The sequence below is a fragment of the Coptis chinensis genome, chromosome 1 (genome assembly GCF_015680905.1).
Source record: "Coptis chinensis isolate HL-2020 chromosome 1, ASM1568090v1, whole genome shotgun sequence".
NCBI classification, from domain to species: Eukaryota; Viridiplantae; Streptophyta; class Magnoliopsida; order Ranunculales; family Ranunculaceae; genus Coptis; species Coptis chinensis.
Window position 1 is genome coordinate 7,540,195 of NC_141456.1, and position 25,064 is coordinate 7,565,258.

A 25,064-nucleotide genomic window follows, 5' to 3' on the forward strand; every position below is an offset into this window, starting at 1 on the left:
CTTCGGTGGCTGGCAAGACATCTAATAAGACCAACTAGGTTTACATCCTCAAGTCATAAACAGATGAACTATTTTGATATAAAAATATCAATCATCCTTAATACGATTAGACGAATAAAAAAAATCCATATCATCGTAAAAAGAAGAATATGAGCAGCTTCTGAAAACCTAAATAACAATTGTATTAATTGTAGAATGTTGGCTATCCTTATTCCTTTGGAGGGGGGTGGAAGATGTAGATAGTACTATAGAAGCCAATAGGAATAGCATCCACAATACCCATGTGGCTTTGTCGTCAACGAGAGAGGGGTCCGTCTTTATTCTCAAGGAGTCATTTTATAATGCCTGACTGCGAAGGTAGAGTCGGTTTGTCCTGACTCAAAAATGTGATGTTGAAGTGCACCCCATAGTGGTACGACGTGTCATTGAGGGCTCATGAAGAAGACAACTCTTCCTTTTAGTCCTCCACCGCCCCACGGCATGTGCGCATGCTGTTGCTGTTAGGCTTTCATACTTACGTGATGTTGATGGCGCTATAATCTTTGCTGCACGGTTGCGTACTCCTTACCAACCCTATTATACCACTAATGCACATTTCCACACGCTGGCTAGTTTCACTTTTATGGAAAATCAGGAAAATATATATTTTGTACAAAATTACAAAATATCTAAAAGATATACCGTAAAAGGCTTCATGATTGAGATCATCTTGTAATTATACAAATCGGCAATGAAGTGGCATATACAGCTCACATAGTCATTTACGTGGTGAGTGGTAACAATGAAGACTCGCATGCAAACTGAAAAGGGACAACCGGACAGCCAAGATTTTCATTTCAAAAATATGCAAGTTGAGGAGGTTGATAACATTACATTAGAATATAGCAACAACATATATCTAGGCTTTATCCCAAATTTTCTATCATCTTCAGCTTTTTCCAGCTTGAATTGCCGCTTGAACAAAATCTTCACACCGAGAAAACCCGCCGGAAAGCACGTCAGGTAATGCCCCCATGACATCAAATGCTTCTTGTAAATCCATAGCTGATGTAATATCCTCGAGCCAGGACAGTAGCTCCTTTGAGAAACCCAGCATCTCCTTCACATTAACAAGTTTATCTTTCATGATCAACTCCCACCCCTCCAAACCAGTACTACCATCACTTCCCTCTGATACTGTAGACACTCCCTCTGCTTTTGTGGCAGCTGCATTGCCAGACTTGCCAAGCTTGAAATATTGCTGAAGCTGCTGGATCAATCCAGTGTACACAAGCATCGGTTGAATAATGGAGAACAGGTTGTTGCCTTCATCTTCTCCGCTGGGTAAATCAGTAATCCCAGATTCTGATTTTACTGCAGGTGTTGAATCAGAGGAGAGACGGAGCATGGAACGTCCATGCGTGTGTTGCATGTATGCATGGTATATTCCACGCTGCAAGAAGGCTTGGCGGTGGGTCAACCAGGATTCATAGGATTCAGAGAGGAGGGAGTTCACCATCATAAATTGGACAGTCTCTTCAGTACCAGACGATGGACGAAGCCCAGGAGATGTTGATGACTTCGTATCTGTTGCAGAGGTGGTTAGATAGGATGACACAGCCTTGCCCATAGACTGTCTCTGGTTTGAGCTTCCTTGATCAATAAGGTAACGGGCCATCTGCATCATAAAAGGGAGAAAGCGAGAGTTGCTCTCTTTCCCCCCACCCTTGCTGTCTGAGCTGAATGAAGCTCCTGTTGCAAATCTTGCTAGCATCTGCATACAGATAAGCACAGGTAAATGAGACCAGAGAACTTTCCTTAGTCCGCACGATGAAATGAGATTCTTAAGTTCGAGAACAAAATATATGCTGACAAAGATAAACAGCTTTATTTTTCAGAGAGCTGGAAAATCATTTTGAGCTCCTCAACAGATTTGTATCAGATATATTAAAGATTTAAATGAGATAAAAAAAAAGTAGATAGTTCACTGCTGGCCCGTAAAATGTCAAAAGGCTGCAAGTCTGTGTGAGGTCCTTGCTTTTGTACTCCACGAGTTTAATTAGCATAAGCTCATTTTGGAAAGAGTGTCGCAAGCTGTAAACAATTATGATGGAGAGATGAAACAAATAAGGGAATTCTAAAAAGTTATCAATAAATCATAATCCACAATGTCATAACCAATCTTTCAATAGTGCTCCAAGTTAGCACTGCCAATAGATAATTCATGTGGCTATGGTGATCCACAGCACCACACAAAAAAAATTCACATGCGGCTGTAAGAAGATCACATAAGCCTACAGGCCATCATATTACTCATACATTTTCACATGATTAACAAGCTAAAGACTTCTGAAACTTCAGCATGCAAGGCCTGATTGAGTAAAATGTTGCAGGACAGATTCTGGGTACCTGTGCTAAGAGAGTACATTGTGACGTGCCTGTTTCTATATGGACCCAAATGTAATTGCTGAGATGACGAGGGATAATCCATCAAAACTCAGCAACAACTAACTAGCAGCAAAATTTTGATTAATTTTTGCAACCTACACACCATCAGCTAGACAAGGCTTTCTCTCAACACATAACCATAATCGTCTCACTACATTTTATCGACACATCCCATCCCGAACCATGTCCAATATTTTGCTTTCTATCAGACAAGATCACCAAAGAACCCATTCTGTCACTCATAAATGATAGGGTACCCCCAACCTATCTCTTTGACTAAACTTTCTTCCATTATAGAATGTTTACAGTCAAACAAGTTTAGGCTGGGATCATCTTATCACTCTCAAAACATGGAACACTGACCATCTTTAAAAAAAAAAAAAAAATAGATAAGTAGAGATGTTATCCATACCAGGACAATGTCATAAGTCAACAGCCGAAGACGGCTTCCATCCGCACGTCCAAGCACATTGAGGTTGTCCCAGTACTGGTCAACAAAGCGTGCATACTGTGCCAATGGAACAAATGGGCCTTTTAAAGGGAACATGCAATTGCAAAGGGTCTCATTGTTTCTGAGTGTTGCACCCTCCCACTCTTTCTTTGGATTCTTAAGAGCGGCATCAGCTCGCTTGGCCTCCTGATGGCACTGGAAGTGAATGATGTTGAAATGGCTGACGGTTGTATATACACACTCACCACGTGAACTCCCAGAAGTTCCAGCACCTAAGTTTACGCGCTTACTGTAGGAGTAAACGCCCAACATATCATTTGGCCTTAAACTGTAGCCCTCACGGCACACCATGCAAGCTAACCCATCTTCTTCCTCCTCTACATCTTCTAAGCCTTCAATAATTGGATGAGCAACGACAATTCGCTCCCCACCATCAGAAGCAAGTTCGCGACGCATTCCAAGACCCTGATCCATACAAAGAAAAGATACATTAATGACTTTCAGCTAAGAAAGTAAGAGATATGAGTCCATAGAAGAGTCTCATCAGGTTTCATTACAGGCTCCTATAACAGTAAAAATTTCTGGGTATCTAAGGCCACAACTTAGTCTATGCTTCTGCAGTCCGGCTGTTTTTACGAGTTTGTTTTTTTCCAATTCCTAAATGAAAAATCGGTCAGTTATGCTGGATGGCTGAGAAACTATCTATCAATTGCAATTTGACTCCCCCAAGTATCCTCCTCCGCAAGAATTAAACTGACCAAAGATCATAAAAGCTAACACCCAAAGTATATCAGTTGAACCAGAAACGAAACGGGTCTAAAACATCACTGGTTCTGTTTTTGGGAAGTTTTAATAATTCTCAAAAAAAATTCTCAACTTTATATGGGCAACTAAAACAAATTTTAGGAGTAACGAATTAAATGTGGACATTTCTAAGAAGCAAAAAGACTCAAATTAGATTACCTGAAGCAATTCTTCTCTTTTTCTCAAAGCTCGACGTCGCATTTCATCCCTGGTGGCATGACGCAATTCGCATACCTTCTCCCCTAGGAACCCGTCTCCTTTGCCCTCCTTATCAGCGAGTGTGTCTAATAAGTTTTCAGCTCTCGCACCGATCTCATTTTCCCCAGAAACCCCCTCCAAGGCATGAAGCAATGGTAAAATCCCTCCTTCATAAATACACATTTGGGTACCCAAATGCCCCTTCGACAGTCCCCGCAGTAAGGACAAGATCAGTGGGACGGAAGGCAATCTAAGACCAAGGGTCCATTCTGCATTTGATTTAAAGCCAGCTTGACCGGAAGAACCAAAGCTCTCACTCAAGTGTCTAACAGCAACACCAGTGATACCCTTCTCTAAGATAATATCCTTCAATCTTTCACCAAACGAACTTGTTTTAAGCGACTCGGAGACTCTAACAAAGTTCTCCAGTGAAAATCTCTGCTTGGCTGCCTGTTGACCGACGGTTTCGTCCTTTGGATTGTCCTGCTGCTGTGTTTGCAGCTGGTCAAATTCACCCCAGTCTTGAAGATAAGGATCAAAGTGCTGAATTAGTGCTTCCATTGCTGCTGGTTCCCCATATGTCAAGTAAGGCAAGATTCTTGCAACCATTTCAGTGTTCCTCTGTTGCTTGTTGGATTTCTTAAGGGCTGAAGGATGGCACAATCTTTCCAGAAACATGAGCACAATTTTCTTGGCTTGTTCGCCAGCACCACTTTCTTCACTAGTGACTGTGAGAACACTTTGAGTAATGCTAATATCACTCTCATTTGCCTCCATGGTCAAACTCTCAACAATCAGAAGTATTCCTTCGGCAGGTTCCATTGCCTCAACTGAAAAGGCACGCCTCGCTGTTTCGAGAAGAAGACCAAGAGCTCCGAGTCGCAGCAAGGCCCTTCTATTCTCTTTTATTTTGCAGCAATACATGAGAAGATTCAGCACCGAAACCAACTCTTCCTGGTTTGACCTCAACTCCTCATCACGTAAATGCTGTCAGTATATGTGCAAAAGTCAGAACATAACATGGCAAAAACTCTCTTGACAAGAAAACTAATAACTCAAATTAAGAGAGGGGGGGGGATTTGCTATAGGTGCAATGTCACATCTTTTCAAGATAAAAAAACTTGTATTTCGTCATATGGGTGAGGTACCCATCATTAAACCATTTCCATAAATTGGACAGAAATATACTTTAAAAAAAAAAAAAAATGTGAATCTGATGTAATGAGGTGTGCTCCAAACCTGAATCATGCTCAAAATGATCTCCAGTCCTCCATACTCCCGAACAGCCCCTGCTATTGCAAATTCAACCTCTGGATCCTGTGTTTCCTCCCTGTCTTCCTCTAATTCTTTAATCATGGGTTCAGTAGCTTCACCATCTAATCCCTGGACATATGTTAAGTGTCACAAGGCTTCAATAAGGAAGTAAAGGCAGAAGCAGATGAAACGAAGATTCCAAAGCATGTCTTTAACGAATGCGTAATTTAGGTGATACTACAACGTTTGGGCTAACTGTGTTACTTCTTACCTTCTTAATGTATCTTAATATTACTGTAAATCAACTGTTTTCTCAAATTAATGTAAATCACCTTAACATGGAGGTATACATCAATAACAAACTCAACCTTATTCCAATGAAAACAAGAAAAAAAAAAAAAAAATTATGTGGCTCATGTTGCCCTTTTCCACTGATAAGAACGCAACTGTAAAAGATATTCTCTATATAACACAGGGATGGTTAACAAACCTGAAGCCTGTAAGTTACTGTCATTGGTGGGCAGTCTCTTGTAAATGAATTTGAAGATATCAAGGTAGAATTCACAGTGGTACTAGGGGATTGGTTATTTGACTTCTTCCAGACTAGCTCATAAACTTGAGAGATGCTCAAATCAAGAGAAATTATATTGCCAGCTACAAGCAATTCCATTCCGTAATCATCCTCAAGAAGTCCTAATAAATCTAACTGATGGCAAATCTTGTTTTTAACATCTCGCATCAATGGACCAATCTCAGCACTAGAGTACGGATTTTTTGTCATTGATCCCCTAATGAACTCTTCTTGGGTGTGTGCTTTATTCAGAACCAAGAGATAAACAGACTCTGGCTTTGATGGGCAGATCATATTGCAGAGTTGCTCCAAAATGAACTACATAAAAGATAGAAAACCCTGATTAGGAAGGAATAATATGATCAGAACAAATATACTTTCAGTTACCTTGACCAACAGAAATAAAAGTGACGGTAGCATTTCACTTTAACCAAAAATACTACTAAAAGAGCTAAAAAGACGATCAAATTCAAAAGAGAATACTGATGAAAAGTTGAGCAATAAAACAAGATCAGAAACATAATGTTGCTTAATTATATACAATGTGCACTCCCATACCAGAGATGTTCGCCCTTTCCTCTCCTCCCCGTGGATTTGCAAACCAGAGACGCATGCCCGAATGAATTGCTGTTTATTTTCACTGCTCTCAAGCAGAAGACCGTCAAGAAGATCTTTTAGAAGCTTATTGCAATCACTAATTAGCTTTGTCTTCTGCACTATTAGGCCACGAATGACAAGAAGTGCCTCAAGGACTTCAGAAAGCAAGTCAACATGCATAAATCTGGTATCCAAAAAAAGATATTAGCTTAAAATGAGGATGGAAAGAGAGTAATAAGCACAAGCAGAGAAGTGTGCTTACCTTGAACGAATATTAGGAATCTCAAGAAATTTGCTGAGGAGCTCTATAAGTTTATGTAGAATAAATCCCTGTGATATGTCGATATGGAGGCTCCTCTCTTGGGATTCAATATTACCCACCTCTTGGGTTATCAACCTGCATAGTGTACGTAGGCATCCCCTTGCAGTCAAGAACAATCGAGCATCTTCAGACTCTATCATCTTGAAGAGCAATTCAAAATATTCCGCTGCACTTTCTCCGGCAGGCAGAGTGGCAGGTAGCAAGGCCATGAGTAAGTTCAACAGTCGGAACCGTCTTGATGAATTTTGTGAACAAAGCAAACTAATTAGTGTGCAAATTTCTGACCTTATCGACTGAGAACAAGCACTTAATGCCAATTCTGATACCCACGACCCAACTTCAAACGCCGATAAGTCACTCTTCGCTGTCCTTCGACAAGCAAGTCGCTTCCATCTAAGAGCATACTTGAGAGCTAGGTAATCAGATCTCTGTGGCCGTGACCTCTGACCAGAACCTTTAGTTGTCTGAGACACTTTGTACCGTCTCCTAACAAAATCAAGGTATGAAGCTCCCTTCTCCCACTCCGAATAACTAAGCAGTTGGATATCCGGAGCCTTCTGAGATCCATCCCAATGTTTCTCCAATACATCCAATGTGGGCTTACTCCCCGTGACATGGGCACTCAAAGACGTTGCTGAATTTATGTTTTTGTCATCCTTTTGTGGAAGAGGGGCAGGCTTTCCTATTGCCTGATCTTTGTCTTCTGTATCAGGTTTTGGAGGCGTACATGCCTGGGATACAATCCTCAGACAGGGAAGAATGACATGTTCTGATATAGCGGGATGTTTAACACCCAACTTAATTGAAGAAAACAATAACTGGAAAGCAACACGCAACCGCGACTCCCAAAACTCGTCTGCTACAGAACATGTCTCGGAAAGCAACAGTAATTCCTCACGAGTGGCAAGTGCAATATCCATGGAACGGTGGTGTTCGAGACAATACATGACTTTCTTCTGTATCAAATTGTTCAGTTCTGTCACTGCATTCAAATCACCTTCGGAGAAAGCACAAAGAACAGCTCTAGCTTGAACACGAGCACTTTTAGGACCCTGGTGAATATTATTTTCAAACAACTCGGACAAGATGCCAGCAGCAACAAGCTGTTTCTTACAATTTGGGTGTTTCGATAACACCTGTAACAGCTCCAGACACTGTGTGACAAATGTAATGGCACAGCCATAGCAATTATTTGGTGATCTGGGAACAGCAAATCTTGCAGAAGCCACTGTGTTATCAGAATGTTTCTGATGCAGATAGCTCATCAACACCCGACGAAGCCCCTGTAGAGTTTGGACGCTTTTGCTGACAGAATCAAAAGCAGATTTGCACTTCTCTCCATATAAGACACCAAGAAGAGCGACTTTGCGATTTATCTTGCAAGAAGGTCCGGGCAAAGAGACCATCATTTGCTGGACAGAGTCTTTTTGTTGAGAGTCTATTTCATTCTCACCAATGCTGGAGACAAGCTTAAGTAACGGTTTTTTAAAGCCCAAAAGTTGTTGATATCTCCTATGAGCATTTTCTGATTCAGACTCAATAGCTGTTAATCCTTTCTTCATGTCTTCATCATTCTCCATGGTGTCAAACGAGAAACTAGGCTTCGCCATAAAATTAAATTCATAACGGCCATATTTGCTGTAACCGCATTCATTGCAAAGGAAAGAGTCCAAATTCTCATAATTTATATTGCGGCACTGTCTGCACTGATATGCGTTTTCATGGCAATTGTTACAAATACCATGCTTATCGGTGACAGAACGGCTGCAACGAGGGCACTGCAAAGACTCGAGGGAGGAAGCTTGAAGATTCTCATAAAAAGAGTCAAGCTCAATCATGAAGTTACAAGCAGTTATTGGGATAGGAAATTCCACTTTGAGCTCTGTTTGGTTAAAAGCAAGATGACAGCTCTTGGCACGCTTCCACAAGGACCAATTATTCTTCAACTCCGACAAATCAGCCACAGGTCTATTATTGTAATACAGATTCAAAATTTTCACAGATTTCGATTTACGAGCATCATGAACATTCATAGTCACAGTCTGAATGGTGTAGCTTCCAGTGCATTTCACAATAATACGGTTATCAGTAAACTTTGTTTCGGACTTCAAAGTTTCAAGCTTCATCCTGCTGTATGGCACTTCTGGGCAGCTACAGGCTACACAAGGTTCACTTTCAAGATAGTATCCATCAAATTCCACCAGACCACTCAAGGTATTATATATGCGTGAATTAGGATGGTTAGCCAAAAGCTCGTTCTGTGAATGCAATGTCTCAAAAATGCACTTCATAACATCAGGATTCAAGCACCGAGAGACAAGCTCAGTATCTTGCTGCATAGAACTAGCATCTTTCACCTTCCCCAGTACCCAGGTAACTAGCTCTGTGTATTCAACAATGTTCTGTCCATAAGAAGGCAGGTATTGGACTTTCTGTAGGAGACTTACAAACATACTTTCCCTGAAAGGAAGTCTTGAGTGATGCCATATGCCATAAAGAACACACTTGGCTTCAACACGAACGGAGGTTGAGTTCCACTCTAGTAAAAAGCAATCAATAAACTGCCTCAAAATATTACCATCCTTGTCATTGAAGATTTCAACAGCCTGCTCCATATCCACATAAGACTTCTCCAGACTCTCAGCTCCATCATCATTTTTCTTGTTCTTTTTTTGATCAGAAGACTGTGTACCTGATTTGTTTGAACGTGTCCCAGTATCTCCAGTTTCAGCTTTCTGAACGGAATGGGTCATTTCCCTTCCCGTGTAAAAAGCCAAGTTCAAAAGTTTAAGTGTATGAATGACAGACTCTTCACCAAAATGAAAAATTCCATCCACCAAAAAGGAAATCACATCTCCATGTTTTGAGCAGTATTTTTGCCAATTCCGAGGTCTGGCAGCTGCTACTTCTGTTATAGCAGACAAGCACTTCACCAATTTAACACTTCTCTCATAAGGAGCAGGGTTTTTAAACCCACCAGATTTATTTACAAGTTTGTAGAGCTTCTTAACTTCACTTGACAATTGCCAAGAGTCCCTGACATTATAGTAATGAGTTTTGCTCCCACATAAATGAAGAAAAAGTCTTCTCGCATACCTCCTTACAAATGTAGTGTGTGGGTTGTTGATATAGCTGCAGAGAACATCCTGATACCCCTCTAGCTTCAATTCCTTGTTGGAAGAAGTCCTGTAAGCTTTATCCTTCTCACCAGACTTGTCGTGCTTTTCAGGACGAACCAAGCTGTAGACCAAACGGAAAGTGTTCTCTAATAGTAGTCTATGGTAGTCGGTGAATATATCTGCACGGTGAGATTTTGCATAAGAATCTGAGAAGAATGGAGAATAATTTCCAGCAGGTAACTCTCTCCGCACTGTTAATAGAGCTCCACATCCAGAACTAGGATTACCAGCATCAAAACTCACAGTAGAAGACTTGAATACATGCACCAGCTGTTGTAAAATGTCCATCAGGTAATTAACAAAAGCCTGCTGCCTCAGACAGCAGCAGGCTCGAAGCAACTGGGAAGCAAACTCATTTTTCTCCCCGTCATCGACAGTAGATGGAGTTACAGTTGAAGCTGTCGAAATCTGCACATTTTTGTCTTGAGTATCTGCAGCCCCACTTGATTTTGGTAAAGAGCTATCACTGCCAGGTTGATTCCAGTTTCGGAGCATCAAAGTGAAGAACATGAAGACCAGGATAACAACTTCTCCAAAAGAAGAACGGGTTTTGGATACAAAAGATTTATGCGTGTTTATCTCATCCAGAAACCATTTAATGAATTTCTCCAAATCCAGGTTTTCAGGTTTTGAGCTATCCATAAATGGTCCACCAACTGCAGATGACAATCTGTAGAAAAGTTGCATGATAGGTATAGCCCGGACACCGGAGGTCATCTCCATCCACCCTTTTAGTTGTTCCACCAGCTCACGAAGAAGCAAAGAGTTTACAGCTCGTTTGGAAGCAGATATTGAAACTATTCTTTGATCATTAACCGGAGCTGAGAAATCCCCAGCTTCATTTGGTTCCAACAAATGGACCGACGGAGGAGAATTCTGAATGCTGGCATCAGCAGCAACCGGTAACAAATTTCCATCACCTAAATCGTCCATTGAGAAATGAATTTCATTTCCGTCTCCACCTAAGGATTCCATTTCAATGAGAATCGCAGACATTGGGTGGTCTCTCGAATGTGGAGGAGGAAGCCGATCTGCATCCAGTACTTCGTAACATGCCTCACATAAATCAAAATCTGGACACACAGTACAATGCCACCGCCGTCTAAGTATGGGAACTGTGGAGCAACCATCACAACAATACTGAACAGATGATGTTGCAGAGTCTTCTTCAATCATGACCTGGGTGATTCCACCTGTTGTGTTCGCGATATCAGTGGGTGCAGGTGTAGATACCACATTTTCTGCTATATCATCTGTCACCAACATGGTCTGTTTTGGAAAGGGGACCTGGAGGAGTCTTGAAGATATTGCTAAGCTGAGAGAAGATATAAGTTAGTATCACAGACAAAAACATAAATAAATAACATCCGCGAACAGAAGTAGATTAAAGGAGCGACAAAAACCTGCTGGACGTCTGCACAGCTTCATAGGGAGCAAAAAGTAGTTTTTTGAGTAATGCAACTGCGGGTGCAACAGACTGCCTTCCAGCATCGTCAGCATGTAAAGTTAAGCATTCTGCATAACTATAGATGAGCTCCACAGAGGGTATGACGATGTTGTTTATAGTTTGTGTGTCTGGTTGCTCTATATCCAAAATTCCCCAGAGAACTTGCATCAGGCCGTCCACTACTTCGGAGCCTACAATTTAACGAGATAAAAAATGATGCAATATGAGAAGAATAATATATCAATCATTCTCGCTGTGCTATGCAATACCCTGCCGAATGAATGCGGTAATAAAGTAATATGCCCCAAAACATTTCAAAGATGAATGTTCGAACACTGAATAAAATGAAGAAATAGAATAATCAAATAACTGGCAGCTGTTCATGGACAGAGGAGGTCCCATCCCAGTTAATCAATTAAGCAAGATAAATTCAATCAAGATTATCAGAGTTCCCTTTTTTTCCCTGAACAACCGAGTTCACTTTTTCATGCCGTTAACATTTCAACTAAAGAAGAGCTCAGTTAAGTGTCAGACTGTGTCATCTTTTCAAGATACATATAGAAGTAAAAAATTGTGGTTAACTACGCTAAGGGTATATGAGAAGTGAAATTGATCTCTGCTCTACATGGAATTCACATCACATGACATGACAAGTGATGATTCTAACTTGATGCTGCTCAAATCCAACTCCCTCACCCACTTCGCTTTCACTAGCCACTTAAGGTTGCACAATGTGCATGCATATGGACTCTATTTACATCTTCTAGAAGGTTGATATAAGAGATGTGGATACTATGTTAGTAATGCTGAATTTGGATTTTATGTCACCTTATGCTTCCAATAAATTTTATCATTACTAATGTACTGCGAAATTTACCAAATTTGAAACTAAAATAACAATGAACAAAATTCCACAACAGCATCAAATCCATATAGCTAAAATTTCTCATAGCAAAATGTAAGAAGTCGGCCAAAACAAAGAACAAGCTAAAGTTGGTGATACATACCATTGGTTTCCAGAAAGGTGGACAAATTCGATCTACGGTGCAATGCAATTTTTGACACTGCACGCATCTGAGCTGTAAACTCTTCAATCACCCAACCTGCTGTGGAACCACCGACTCCCAGCCTAGAAGCAAGCACAGGTGATGATTTTACAATCCCCAGAAGGCGCATGGTATCCTTTACCTGACAAGGGAAAACATCTGAATTAGTTCTGAAGTACAACAGATAGACATCCTAAGAGCAAAGAACCAATGCCATTGATAACAAGGCGAATACCTGATAGTAAATCTCTCTTTTAGGGAATACTGCCTGAAGAACATGAGATGCAGCAGACTGCAACAATGGTTCCCTGTCACTTTCAAGTATAGTTTGCAATAACTGGTTGCATTTGAGTTTATTCAACTCCGACTTCACTTCTTCAACTTCTGAACATCCTGGCGATCTGCACAATGAAAAAAACCTAGATAGAAGCTTGAGTCCATCTGCTATCACCTGCTCCTGAATTGGACCAGACTGCAAGGAACGACACTTCTTCCCACCTCTCGCAACCCCCGAATTAGATCCCAGTAAATGTGCTTCCATATCCAGCAGAGTGTCCATTTTCTCCTTCCAACCAAATTCATCCTTCGCTCGACCATATACTTCCATAGAATCTATTCTAGGCAGAGTAGACCCACTGAAAGTGGGACCAACACAGATTGTAAATTCTTCATCTGCAAGGAGAGACTCGGCAATGGTAAATGGTATATCATACCAAGATCGCATGCCTTCATCAAGCTTAATTACTCTTTGAAAAATGGTAATTTGAGAAGGTATGTGGTTTGCAGATGTATTGCCCACATGCAACCGAAACCCAACCATAACAATATCAGGATTTGAATTGGACACATTTATCTGTGGTAAACAGGCAAAAGCAAAACATAGATTAATATGATCCCCAACAACAACAACAACAATAATCATCATCATCATCATCACTATCACTATCACTATCACTATCACTATCACTATCACTATCATAATAATAATTAAAGTAAAAGTAAAAGTAATAATAATAATACTATGACATACTACAGATACTCTTAAGAACACAATTGACATACTACAGATGCTTGAGTTAGCAGACAAAAAACCACAAGCTTGGAGTTTGACAACGAACAAAAAAACTAGCAATGTAACCTCGAGTCCTCAGACCAGAAACTTGGTGGGCAAAGAATGATAAGTGCATCTAACACTCTAACAGCACCCACACTGGTAACAAAAATAGATTAGTAAAGATAAACCAAATCTTAAGATGGGAAATTCAATTCAAAACCAACTGGGAATGAGTAGAGTGTACGAAGGATGTTATATACTGAATAGGAAAAAACAAGGCTTTAATTGTCCAATGTGGGGTAGTATATCTCAACACACATCTTCACGTGTGGTGTAACTTGAGCCAAACAAGCAGACTAATTTTATTGGGTGATGTAGAGCATGTAGGCTGTTGAGCCAGACAAAGTAACCAGCTCTGATACCATCAAAACTTTCGGGTGTCCAACTCAAAACCAATTGACAATGAGCAGACCAGGATCTTATACGTTATAATGCAAACTAATATTGTCCCGTGAGGGGACTACATATCTCAACACCAAGAGACCCCCAAAAAACCAAAGTATTTTTAGTACAGTCTGAATTTGTTATGCCAATTCCCTTTTTATTGTTTATTGCATTGGTAAAAACAAAAGTGAAAACACCATATGCACGAAATGCAACCATTTATCAGTTATCACCTATAAGGTTAAGGTCCACTGACCGACCAGAAATTCTGTCCCATAGAGGACTTCTAGCCAAAGAAACAATAAACAACCGCCAAGTTGGAAAGAGAATTAGCATTTCCCGTGTTTCAAGAATAGAAAAAAAAAACTAAATTAAAATAAAAATTGCGAGATTTTACAGAAGTACACGAAATACGTCGGTATTTAAGAGTAACAGTACAAGACATACCGGAGATTTCAATAATGGAGTTTTTTGCATGTACCGACATATTCCAATTATATATTTTGGGCAAAAATTCATTTTTTGGGCCAATTCAAGATTTTCAACTATGATTTCAATTAAAGAACAAAGCGCTCACATAACATAAGGAGAGTATACTCAAACATATGATGTAACCAGAGAGAGGAGATTATCAAACAAGTGGGTGGTGACTGGACATAACTGAGCATTGAACTTTAAGATCGAGAGGAATATATATCCAATTGAACAACAAAAATGAAAATAAATTGGGCAGGTTGGGGCAAGCAACAATAAATTAAAAGTAAAGATAATCGCTGAGGAACCATGTTTTGGAAGTAATATATACCTTGAATCCAGCAGTGCTGGGGCTTTCCAGAAACCCGTCATCAGATGCTAAGCTTTGTTTAGTTCCCTCAGAATCACTGTTTCTGATGGCATCACCGCTCAGTTTCACATCCGCTGTTATGCAAACTGTCTTCTCAAAAAAATCAAGTGGAAACTCTGGATTTGAACCAGCATAAGCTTTATTGGTAAGAATACCAGAACCCAACTTCTTAGTTTGGCCTGAAGTCAGACTTGCTGCAGCATCAACCCCCACAGCTACATGTGTAAATATTTGAAGACTGCCATCATCATGTAAAACAAGGTAATGTGTTTTATCCTTGGACAAAGGCCTGTAGGCAGTTATTCCAACTAAAGGCAAGGCCGAGCCTGCTGTATGCCGCATGTTCTGTGCCAATAAATCATGAGAGTTCATCGATATGGCAAGTACAGCATTTGACTTGCAACTTGAGGAACAAACAAATAGCCCACCACCAGAAAGTAACTCTTTCCAATGGTGAAGTCCGGCGGGTCTCAGCTTAGAATCTTGTTCATCTTCAGAGATAGCAGATATCTCGGTTACGTTTGTTGCATTGGGATCCAATCTTCCCATGCAAGTAGTTCCATCTTGATATGATAAAAAGAGTAATCTATAAGCGGATGAGAAGTACAAAGACAAGCCTTTTGACTGCTTGTCTTTACAGGGAACATGAATGACTTCTTTTAAAGGTTTGGCCCCAACATCACCGTCCACGGACAATTCTAACCTGTATAAGCATCCCAGGTCTGATAGAACAAGAAGATACATTTTCCTATGGGGAGCCACAACAAGTGCTGCGTCCACAATGAGATCATCAGGCAATGTAAAGTAATGCATGGGACTGATGCTATCCTGGGATAAATCATATATCTTGACAAACATATTTGTGACCACCATTAGCTGAACCTGAGAACCCGGAACCCAATCGATTCGTCGAATATAGGCGCCTTGCAGAGCAAGTTCAATGGCAAGACGGTCTGTCACTTCACCACGATGATTGACAGTAAGGATTTGGCATTCCTCATAGCCTGCTACAGCAAGATAACTTTCTACCAATGGGTTGAATATAAGATGTACAATTTCAAAGCGCACAACATTTTTGGAAAGAGGCTTCACATTACTTTTATCTGCTGTAACAGGCGTAACAGTGGGTTGTACAATGAGTTGTCCAACATCAAATATGGAAACTTTTTCACCCTCTCCAGCAGCAAGTCTTCCTCGAGTACTCACACTGAGCAATGATTTGACAAGAGATCCACTAGCTAGAAGAGATTTAAGTTCTCTAGAGTTCGAATAATCCGACTTTATCTTGAGGTCCAGTGACCCACTTTTGTATGCCTTTTTTAATTGAAGAAGATCAGCTTTGTAGGAAAGCACCTTATCTTCACCCAATAACACTTTGTTATCTCTAGAGAGGTAAGAGTCCCTTCTACTAATTACAGCAGGTAATAGTCTATTACAAAGTTCAAGCACTCTTCCCTCTAGATCAAGATCTTCAAGTGCAACCATTACTTCATTCTGTATCTCTCTTGACATGGATATCTTAAAGGAAGTATCAATGTCCACATACAAGTCCTCATCCAGATCTGAGTCACTATCAGGCAGCGGAACTCCATCCTCTGGTACGGGCAGAAATGAGGAAAAATTACTGGCACTGCGAACAGGTGCGCTGTCGTTTCCACTGAACTTTCGAGGCTTCAAGCATTGACAGCTACTTCCTCTGACACCACCAGCTCCACAGTCGCAAAAAAAGCGACTCAAACGAGAATAAACAACACGGTGACCACGGTGACAAACCTTGGCACACACAGAGCAACACCCTTTCGAGACGGTTAGATCACAAGTATAGCAAAAGTACCAATGCTGTTCCATAAAATTGCTACCACTCGATGTAAATGTGCAAACTTTGGAGGCAAGCACCCTTTCACTGTTATTATCCTCTTCCTCATCCTTGTCCATGCTAGCCAAATCACCATCAGATGTACCATCATCTTCATCTTCATCTATGTCAGTTGCATCACAATCCATGGATGCAGAACCTGTTTCCTGGTTGCCAGAAATAAGTAATGTGTCTGCATTTTTCCTTGAGCCTACAGACCTAGAAACCACAGATCCAACCCCAAGCCCATTGCTTGGCAAATGCTTCTTGGAAGAAGATTCATCCAGGACAGTCTTACTTGCCCCACTATCGTTCAGAACAGAGAGAAGAAAGGCAAAGAGAAATTTTAGCCCTAAAAGTGTATCCTCATTACCAGCCAGTTTTTCCATTAGTTTCACACTTCTTTCCAAAAGTTGTTTAATTGAAGCTTCGCCATTTGAAAGTTGGACTATAAAATGGAAGTATGCTTTGGCTGTATGGATATCATAAAACGCAAAAGCACGGTCGAGAGACATCAGTAATGCTTGAATGAAATGATTGTTGATGTCTCTTGATTGCATTTCAGAAGGTGGACATAGGAGCCGTAAAATAAAGTTCATAGTTGATTCCCTGAGTACAGCAGAACTTGCTTTCATGGTTGTGACCTCTTCAGTTGAGCATCCTAAAAGCCTCCTTTCTAACCACTTAGACAAATACAGTAAATCCAATCCCAGGAACTTTTTCTGAACCACCTGTTTGAGACCAGGACAGAGCTCACCAGATAAAAGATCAACGAAAAAGTTGAGAACCTTCAGATTGACCGACTCAGAATGACATTCATCCAAAGCATCAATGAAGACAGAAAGGTTAACGCATTGCCCGTCATAAAGCTCCTTGATTTCTTCACACATGTGTTTATTACATCCAAGATAAAATTTGCAAACACCAGCTTTAGAAGGGTCCTTCATGAGCCCTTCCATCGCATCAACAGCTCTTGCAATTAACCACTCATGGGTGTCACTATCAGTTGTTCCTCTTTTATTGATATCACTTACGAAACATTCCATTTGTTTCAACACAAACATATTTCTGAAGTCCATGCCCTCCTGGTGAATACTCAAACTAAGATAAATAGTGTCACATCTTGCATGAATACACTGAAAGATCTGGTCAGACCTTACGATCATCACTGACTCAAGAAGCTGGCGAACCACCTCAGGCTCTACACAGAGATTCCGTCCTGTATCTTTAATTTTTGCTAGTTCATCCAGAGTGCACATTATACCCCTGATCGTGAGAACGCAAGAAAGAAGAGCTCCACTTGGAGTTTTAGGATAACCTGGGAAACCATGCAGCAAAGAATAAAATAAAAACTGATTCGTCTTTCCTGAAACCCTGCCATCAACAATTCTATCCAACTTCGACAACAGGTCATAAATAGCATTCAGCTGACAAGGAGTACACCCACTCTTCTCAAGAAGCTCATCAAGTTTCCATTTCTGAAATTCAGAGTGTTTGATGAGCAACAGAGATGAAAATCTATCTTCTCGACATCCCACACGATCAAGGGTGTAAACAAATGCTTGTTGAAGAGCCTCCAAATACCTTTTCAACAAAGAAGACAATACCTTGAAGAGCCAACCAACACGATCATCCTGAAACAATTTAATAACCACTCTTTCAGCAAGAGAAGCAAATTTGTTTTCCCTCAATGCATGTCCAGTCCAGAGTGTCTCTGTATCAGGAGTTGCATCAGCTGGACAATATCCCCTTAAGCCAGTATGAAGCAAGGAAAGTAGTAAAGACAAGCAAGCTCCATCTCTTAAGAAATCCCAGCCCAGTTTCTCAACATTATCGGCCATACGAGAAGTGTGCAGTTTGCTTAAAATGCTAACAACGACATCTAAGAGGTTCACATCCTCGATATCAACACTGGAGTTGCTGACTAAAAAATGGCTGAAGCGCAAGAACCATTCCATGTTCGATGTGTCAAAACCCGGACCCCTTAAGTCACTCCCAGAAGGAAGAAGCGGCGATGTAGAGCTCATGATAGGAATGTCTGAGCAAAGCACAAAGATATATCTTTCAAGTATGAGGTCTTCCACTGCTTCAGCTTCTTTACCTCTCCACAACCCCAGAATCAATGAAAATGATGCATATATATCATCCCAGCTTAAACATAAAGACTCCAAGGCCTTGCGATCAGTGCAAACTGAACCACACACAGTAGAAGTATCAATCAGTTGATGCAACAAATTATTAATGACAGGCTCTTCCTTGATCCATTCACCCATTAAATTCTCTATTGCAACAGACATCCAAGATAAAAGACGATCATTTACATCTATAGGATGATATGACCTGGTAAATGGACCTTGCCTCAACCTTGTTCTCATATCCAAGAGTAACCATGACGGACAAGTAGATGGGTAGAACATCATATGGCGTAGTACAACAACCAGCCTCGAAAGTAGTAAACACCAGCATGACAGCTGCAAACTACTAAAACCCTCTGTAGGAGAACTAGTTTCTCTGATGCAAGAGAATATGAGATTTGCCAGAGTTTTCTTTTCAACCTCAGAAGACAAATGAAATGCCATAAAAAGGATTTCCATGTGAAAAATAGAAGGTAGCATCCCGAGAAGTTCTTTAATGCTAGGACACTTCAAACTGACATCTTTCAACTTCTCATTGATAAACTCCACATATCCCATAAAAACTTTGGTTCTCAACTGACAACCAGACGAACCCGCTCTGCAAATAAGAGTATGAGCTAAAAGGGGAAGAGTGTGGTCATTGTAGACAAAGATGCCACCTTCCACGTTCAAAATTTGACCGGCTAGGTGTTCTTCAAGTGAGTCAATAAAAGCATGGTGAATGAGAAGACCGTGCAATAGCTCAAAACAGACATCCTTTAACTGCTGCTTTTTCTGTGTAGGCAGTGCTCCAACACTCTCCGAACTCCTATCTTCAGAAAAACAGGTCTGACAATGAAGTATGGAGAGCAGGAAATCAATATGGTCGGCATTCAGTTTCTTACATGCTTCTTCATAAAGGTAAGAATTCCATTCTGGAGAGAAGATACAAGATTTTAGGAAGCTCAGGAGTTCAGATGCTGCTTGAATAGGCATAGGGCAATAACTTGAAATACAATTAACAGAAACGGGAGGTTTCTCAGGTTCATCTGTAGAGCTAACTGGGCGACCAACTTCAGAGAAAAGATTTCCAAAAAGAGCATCATCTTCATGGCTAACAGCACCATCCAAGTCTGAGGTGCCACCACTTTTAACAGATATAGATTGTGATCTCTCAATTTTAGGCTTTAACTTCACTCCTTCTGAATGAAGGAAAAAGACGAGATGCATTAAGTTATCGACCCATTGTTTTGATAAGGGGAAAATTATCCTCAACAACTCTTCCCATGAGTAGTTTTTAAGTAAAGAAACATTCTCAGCACGAACACAGCAGCACAAGGGAGAACTAATCTCTGCACCTGTGATAGAATCAACGTGACCCTTGTCAAATTTCTCCTGCCAAATAAGAGGCTCAGATTTTCGCTTCCTGACATCCTCAATGAGCTTCAATAGGTACATAACACTTTGAGGAAAATAAACCAAGGGGGGCTTCAGGTCTGTAGCAGATCTATTGTACCTCCATACACTAGCATCCAAGATGTCAAATATTGAAGCAACAATACATGTCTGGATGTTCTGCAAGATGTTACCGTCATAGAAAATAACTTGGACCAACTGAAGAAACTCTTCCAACAAGAACAGTACAAGGCTCTCAAAGCCATTCTCAGTGGAAGATGAATCATAGTTAACAAACTCAAAGTTAGTTCTGAACAAGCTAGGCAGTGCATCAGCACAGGAAGCAACAGCTTGCAACAGCTCAAAATCACATGAAAAGTAAGGGATGTCCTTGGTAAGATTCACAAGAAACTTTAAAATCCTTAAACTAAAGGACAATCTCATGCGATAATCCCCACGCTCTGTCTGATCGTTTAATGACTTTTGTGAAGCAAAGAGTTCTTTACACAACACTACAAGGCGTGGTATGCACCTCATGTGAATCACTGCCAAATGTTGAGAAAGAGAAATCATATTACTCGAATCTTGGCGAAAAGCAACTTCACTAAATGTTGTAGCCTGACTATCAGGTTGCAGAAACTCAGAGGCGATAGTCATCAAAACCCGGTCAACTGACTTGTCTTCCCTCGAACATTTAGTGCCTGATTCAAGAGAAACACAACAACCACGTCAGTCAGAAGTTTTAAAATTTAAACTGAAGCATATGAAGTGAAGTAATTTAAATTGTGTCCGAGTACCTTGGAGACTGCACTCAATGTGGCTATCCAACTCCAAGCCATCAGTTTTAAATGATACAGTTGGCAATGACTCTTCAAGAGTATCTGCAACACATGGCTCTAACGCCTCAAAGCATTTATCCACTCCATCAACCAATGCCATTTCCAGTAGTTGTAATACATCATTCTGTAAAATAGCACTAAAAATTAGCAGCATGATAAAGAACTATTCATATGACTTCAAAAGACAGTAACTTATATACAGTACATCACACCCTAGAATACGCTTGAAGAAATAACAATATGTACACATTGATCACTACATGGCCCTCTAACAGTCACTAGGAAATCCCAGAAAACATACCAATTCTCATTATTTTAGATTGAATGATACCACAACAAAAATAATACAAAAAATCAGGCACACATTCGAAATAACTGTCCATCTTAATCTCCGGAATTGTATATTATAGAATGTTGCATTAAAATCGTTATAAATTGGAAGCAACATAATCAAAGATCTCCCACAAAGGAGAAACCAACACTTATAAAGCTCACTTCAAATCCGGAGAAACCCAAGCCAGAGGAGCAATCCCATGAATAATCTGTTAGCCCCAAAATGAAAATGGCAAAATCCCTCTACGTTTCTTACTCTAAGTTGCAAAATTCCCCTACAGGTGAAGAAATATTATGATAAAAATGTTCTTGTGGAATTATAAAGCTTTATCTGAAAATTGGAAGTGAGAGGGCGCTAATACTATCTATTCCTACCTTTAAACCATACATAGTTCACTCACCAACCCTTATATGTAAACCTACTAAGAGAAATGTGGATACCTGAAGACTCAAATCACCACTACCAAAATCCCATTTCTCCAAAAAACAAAGCGAGAACTCCAAACACTTGTCCACAACCGCAACAACTAGTTTCTCCGTTTGCTCAACTGTTTCCACCAAAAACAAAATCATATATACAATCACACTAAAAAAAATTATCATGAAAATGAAATAAAAAAAAAGAGTTACGTACACGTAAGAGATCGAGTAACAAATAGAAAAGAGTTGATGATCAAAAGCAAAGTATGAATCTGTGAAGAAGTCCACCTCTCAAAACCTAACTTTTTATTATTATCATCAATACCTTGTTTGAGAATGGAGTATAGTTTTTCTAATCCTAATTTAACTGATGAGGAATTAAAACGTGGGAAATTCTTGTCTTTGTTGTTATTATTATTATTAATTTGTTCGTTTAGAACATTTACTAGTTTCTTGATTTCTTCCATGCTCTAGTTTCTTCGCATCCAAGTATAGAAATTAGTTTACAGAATTTATAGAGATGTGGCGGTGGAGTGGGACGACACTTTTTTTTTTTTTGCTTTCTTTCCACGGCATCTTCTTTGTTTTTTTTTTACTTTTTGTTATGTGATTCGTTTTCTTTTATATATAAATAAATTTCTCAGATGAAAAGGGTTATTATTATCTTCAAACATTTTCACACCACATTTACTACATAAGGCATAAGGGTAATAAATCTTGTTTTCGTTTTGAAAAGATGTAAATTTGTAGGTAATTTTGAAACTAAAATGAGATCAAATATACATATTGGCTATTGAGATTCTTTTCAAAATGTACAAGATATATGACTTTTCCCAACTGAAACATAGTTGAAAATTTTGCGAATTTTTCATTATCCAAAAGTTGATTACTCTAATATTTTCGACGCAATTTTTTCCCCTCGAGTTACTCAATTCGTTGAGGAGCTGATCAAGCACTTGATGCATATATCTAACTAGTTTGATGCAGGTGCTATCTATAAAATAATCACTAAAAATTGAATTACTTATTTAATCTATTTGTATGTAGTATTTACTTCTTTTATTTTGGTTTGGGTGTAGGGGTAAATTTGTAGTTATAACAAAATTACAGGGGCAAAACAGTCACGAAAAAAATTACCATGAGTCACACTTTTTTTAATATAAATCACTATTGCGGCACTAGGTCAGGGTGAGGATTTTTAAATCAGTAAAAGATTTAGCATCACCTATATATATAGAGATGTATTCGATTTATAGACGATGAGTTTCCTTTAGTTGTCATTATTTGTTTTACAAAAGAAAACTAAATTCAAATCATACATTTTCTCTGAGTCTCCCTTCATTTGTCTAAAAATCAAAATCAATAGACAAATATTTTAGAAATAATAAACTCATAGACAATAATCCTGTTGGTATGCTGTTCTAATAAGTTACATCAACGATTGAAGTATATATATAGAAGGATAATTTAAATAATAAAACAGTTTGGTTTTTAAGCGCTTTGTGTAAAGCCTACCTCCGACAACTAAAATTTTATATATTTAGTACATCTGACGATTAATAATACAATTAAGAGTTAAGAGTTAATAGTCAGTTGATTTTAATTAAGAAACTAAGACCCTCATAAAAAAAAAAACCCCTTCGTTTGAAACTTATGAAAACGTAATCCTCAAAAACCCTCACAAAAAATGAAGGGTTTGAAACAAACGTATAGCAGACTCCACCACTAGAAACTCAACAAGGGTGCTTCTTCTTCATTGCTCCAAGTTCTCTCCACCACTCCAAGCTTCTTCAACAGGTGTAGTGACGTGATTTCACATATCAAATTGTATTCTCCACTAATTTTTATTAATGTGTATGCCTTTAACACTCAATCTTCTCTGCATATTGCCTATTGCAAAAAAAACCCCAAACAATTAATGAAAAAAAAAGGTCAAACTCTTCAATCAACTTCGTTCACCGAAAAAGAGGGGCCAAAATCTTCAATAAACGCTCCAAGCTTCTTCAACAGGTGTAGTGACGTAATTTCACACATTAAATTGTATTCTCCACTAATTTTTATTAATGTGTATGCCTTTAACACTTAATTTTCTATGCATATTGCCTATTGCCAAAAAAAAAACCCAAACAATTACCGGAAAAAAAGGCCAAACTCTTCAATAAACTTCATTCGCCGAAAAAGCGAGGCCAAACTCTTCAATAAACGCTCCAAGCTTCTTCAACAGGTGTAGTGACGTGATTTCACATATTAAATTGTATTCTCCACTAATTTTTATTAATGTGTATGCCTTTAACACTCAATTTCCTATGCATATTGCCTATTGCAAAAAAAAAAAAAAAAAAAAAAAAAAAAAAACTAAACAATTACCGAAAAAAAGGCCAAACTCTTCAATAAACTTCGTTCGCCGAAAAAGAGAGGCCAAACTCTTCAATAAACTTCGTTCGTTAATAGTTAATAATAAGTTAAGAGTGAGCTGATTCAAATTAGGGAACAATCTTTATGAAAAACCCTTCGTTCCTTCATATTATTCATACTCGAAACCCCTATTTTTCCCTCTTTGATTCTCTCCGTAGCCTTCTCCAGACTGTCCAACACCTCCTCACTAATAACAAATCACAATCACAAATTACTTTATTCTCCATCACAATCACAAATTATTTGAGCTGCTGCAATTCATTATTCCTGTTAAAGTCCTCTAATCTAAATCTATTATTGCACAGTGGGCGAAAATGCTCATATGGAATTTCAGAAGGCCACGTCAGCACAATTTTTAAGTAAGGACGCATTCTTAATTACTAAGCAGTACAATATTTTGATTTATTACAAATTGATCCTTGATCTAAATTTCATTGGATGTAGGATGTTCTCGAGATGCATATATTAAGAACAAACCAATTACACGCCAACTCTTTAAACCGATTCGCGGCGAAAATGCTCATATGGGATTTCATGAGGCCACGTCAGCACAATTTTTAAGTAAGGACACATTCTTAATAACAGAGCAATACAATATTTTGATTTATTACAAATTGATTCTTGCTCTAAATTTCATTGGATGTAGGATGTTCTCGAGATGCATATATTAAGAACAAACCAATTACACTCCAACTCTTTAAACCGTTTCGCGATATAACCACAAATCATACAAATAGAAAATTTGATTCTAAAAAAAACCTGTAGACTCCAAACTACGAATCCTATAAAAACAAAAAACCTCATCACTCTTAATTCACCAAAACTCTCTTTTCTCCAAAAAAACAAGAACTGGCAATCAAGTTTTTTTTTACTACAAGGGTTTTAACGAAGCTCAAGTTATCTCTGATGTATTACCTGTCGCCTATTTCCTATACCTGAAAGGTTTTTTTTCTCTATCTCGACACATCGGCTATTTATGATTCCTGCTAATAGAAAAACTAACTATTGTGTTGTGGTTGATATTTATATTTGCATCACTGATTAAAATCCCTTAC

At 39.2% G+C, this 25,064-nt stretch overlaps 1 protein-coding gene across 2 annotated transcripts; it reads right to left on the reverse strand.

Moving 5' to 3' along the window:
- Positions 1 to 801: 801 nt before the first annotated feature.
- BIG (auxin transport protein (BIG)) lies at positions 802 to 22,178 on the reverse strand. 2 transcript variants are annotated; one of them, XR_015210791.1, is made up of 15 exons: positions 21,809 to 22,178; positions 21,616 to 21,722; positions 20,800 to 20,965; positions 14,600 to 20,703; positions 12,532 to 13,149; positions 12,258 to 12,438; positions 11,207 to 11,441; positions 6,565 to 11,118; positions 6,264 to 6,486; positions 5,625 to 6,023; positions 5,120 to 5,263; positions 3,842 to 4,867; positions 2,840 to 3,343; positions 1,968 to 2,073; positions 802 to 1,753 (listed from the first exon to the last, which is right to left on the reverse strand). XR_015210791.1 is itself a non-coding variant. In XM_086588563.1 (14 exons), exons 1-14 carry the CDS (start codon positions 22,059 to 22,061, stop codon positions 929 to 931), a joined length of 15,339 nt encoding a protein of 5,112 aa, XP_086444689.1. In that variant the 5' UTR covers positions 22,062 to 22,175; the 3' UTR covers positions 802 to 928. The 2 variants fall into 2 exon arrangements, 1 of the variants encoding a protein (XP_086444689.1); XM_086588563.1 differs by lacking the exon at positions 1,968 to 2,073 and having other exon boundaries at positions 21,809 to 22,175.
- Positions 22,179 to 25,064: the final 2,886 nt, after the last annotated feature.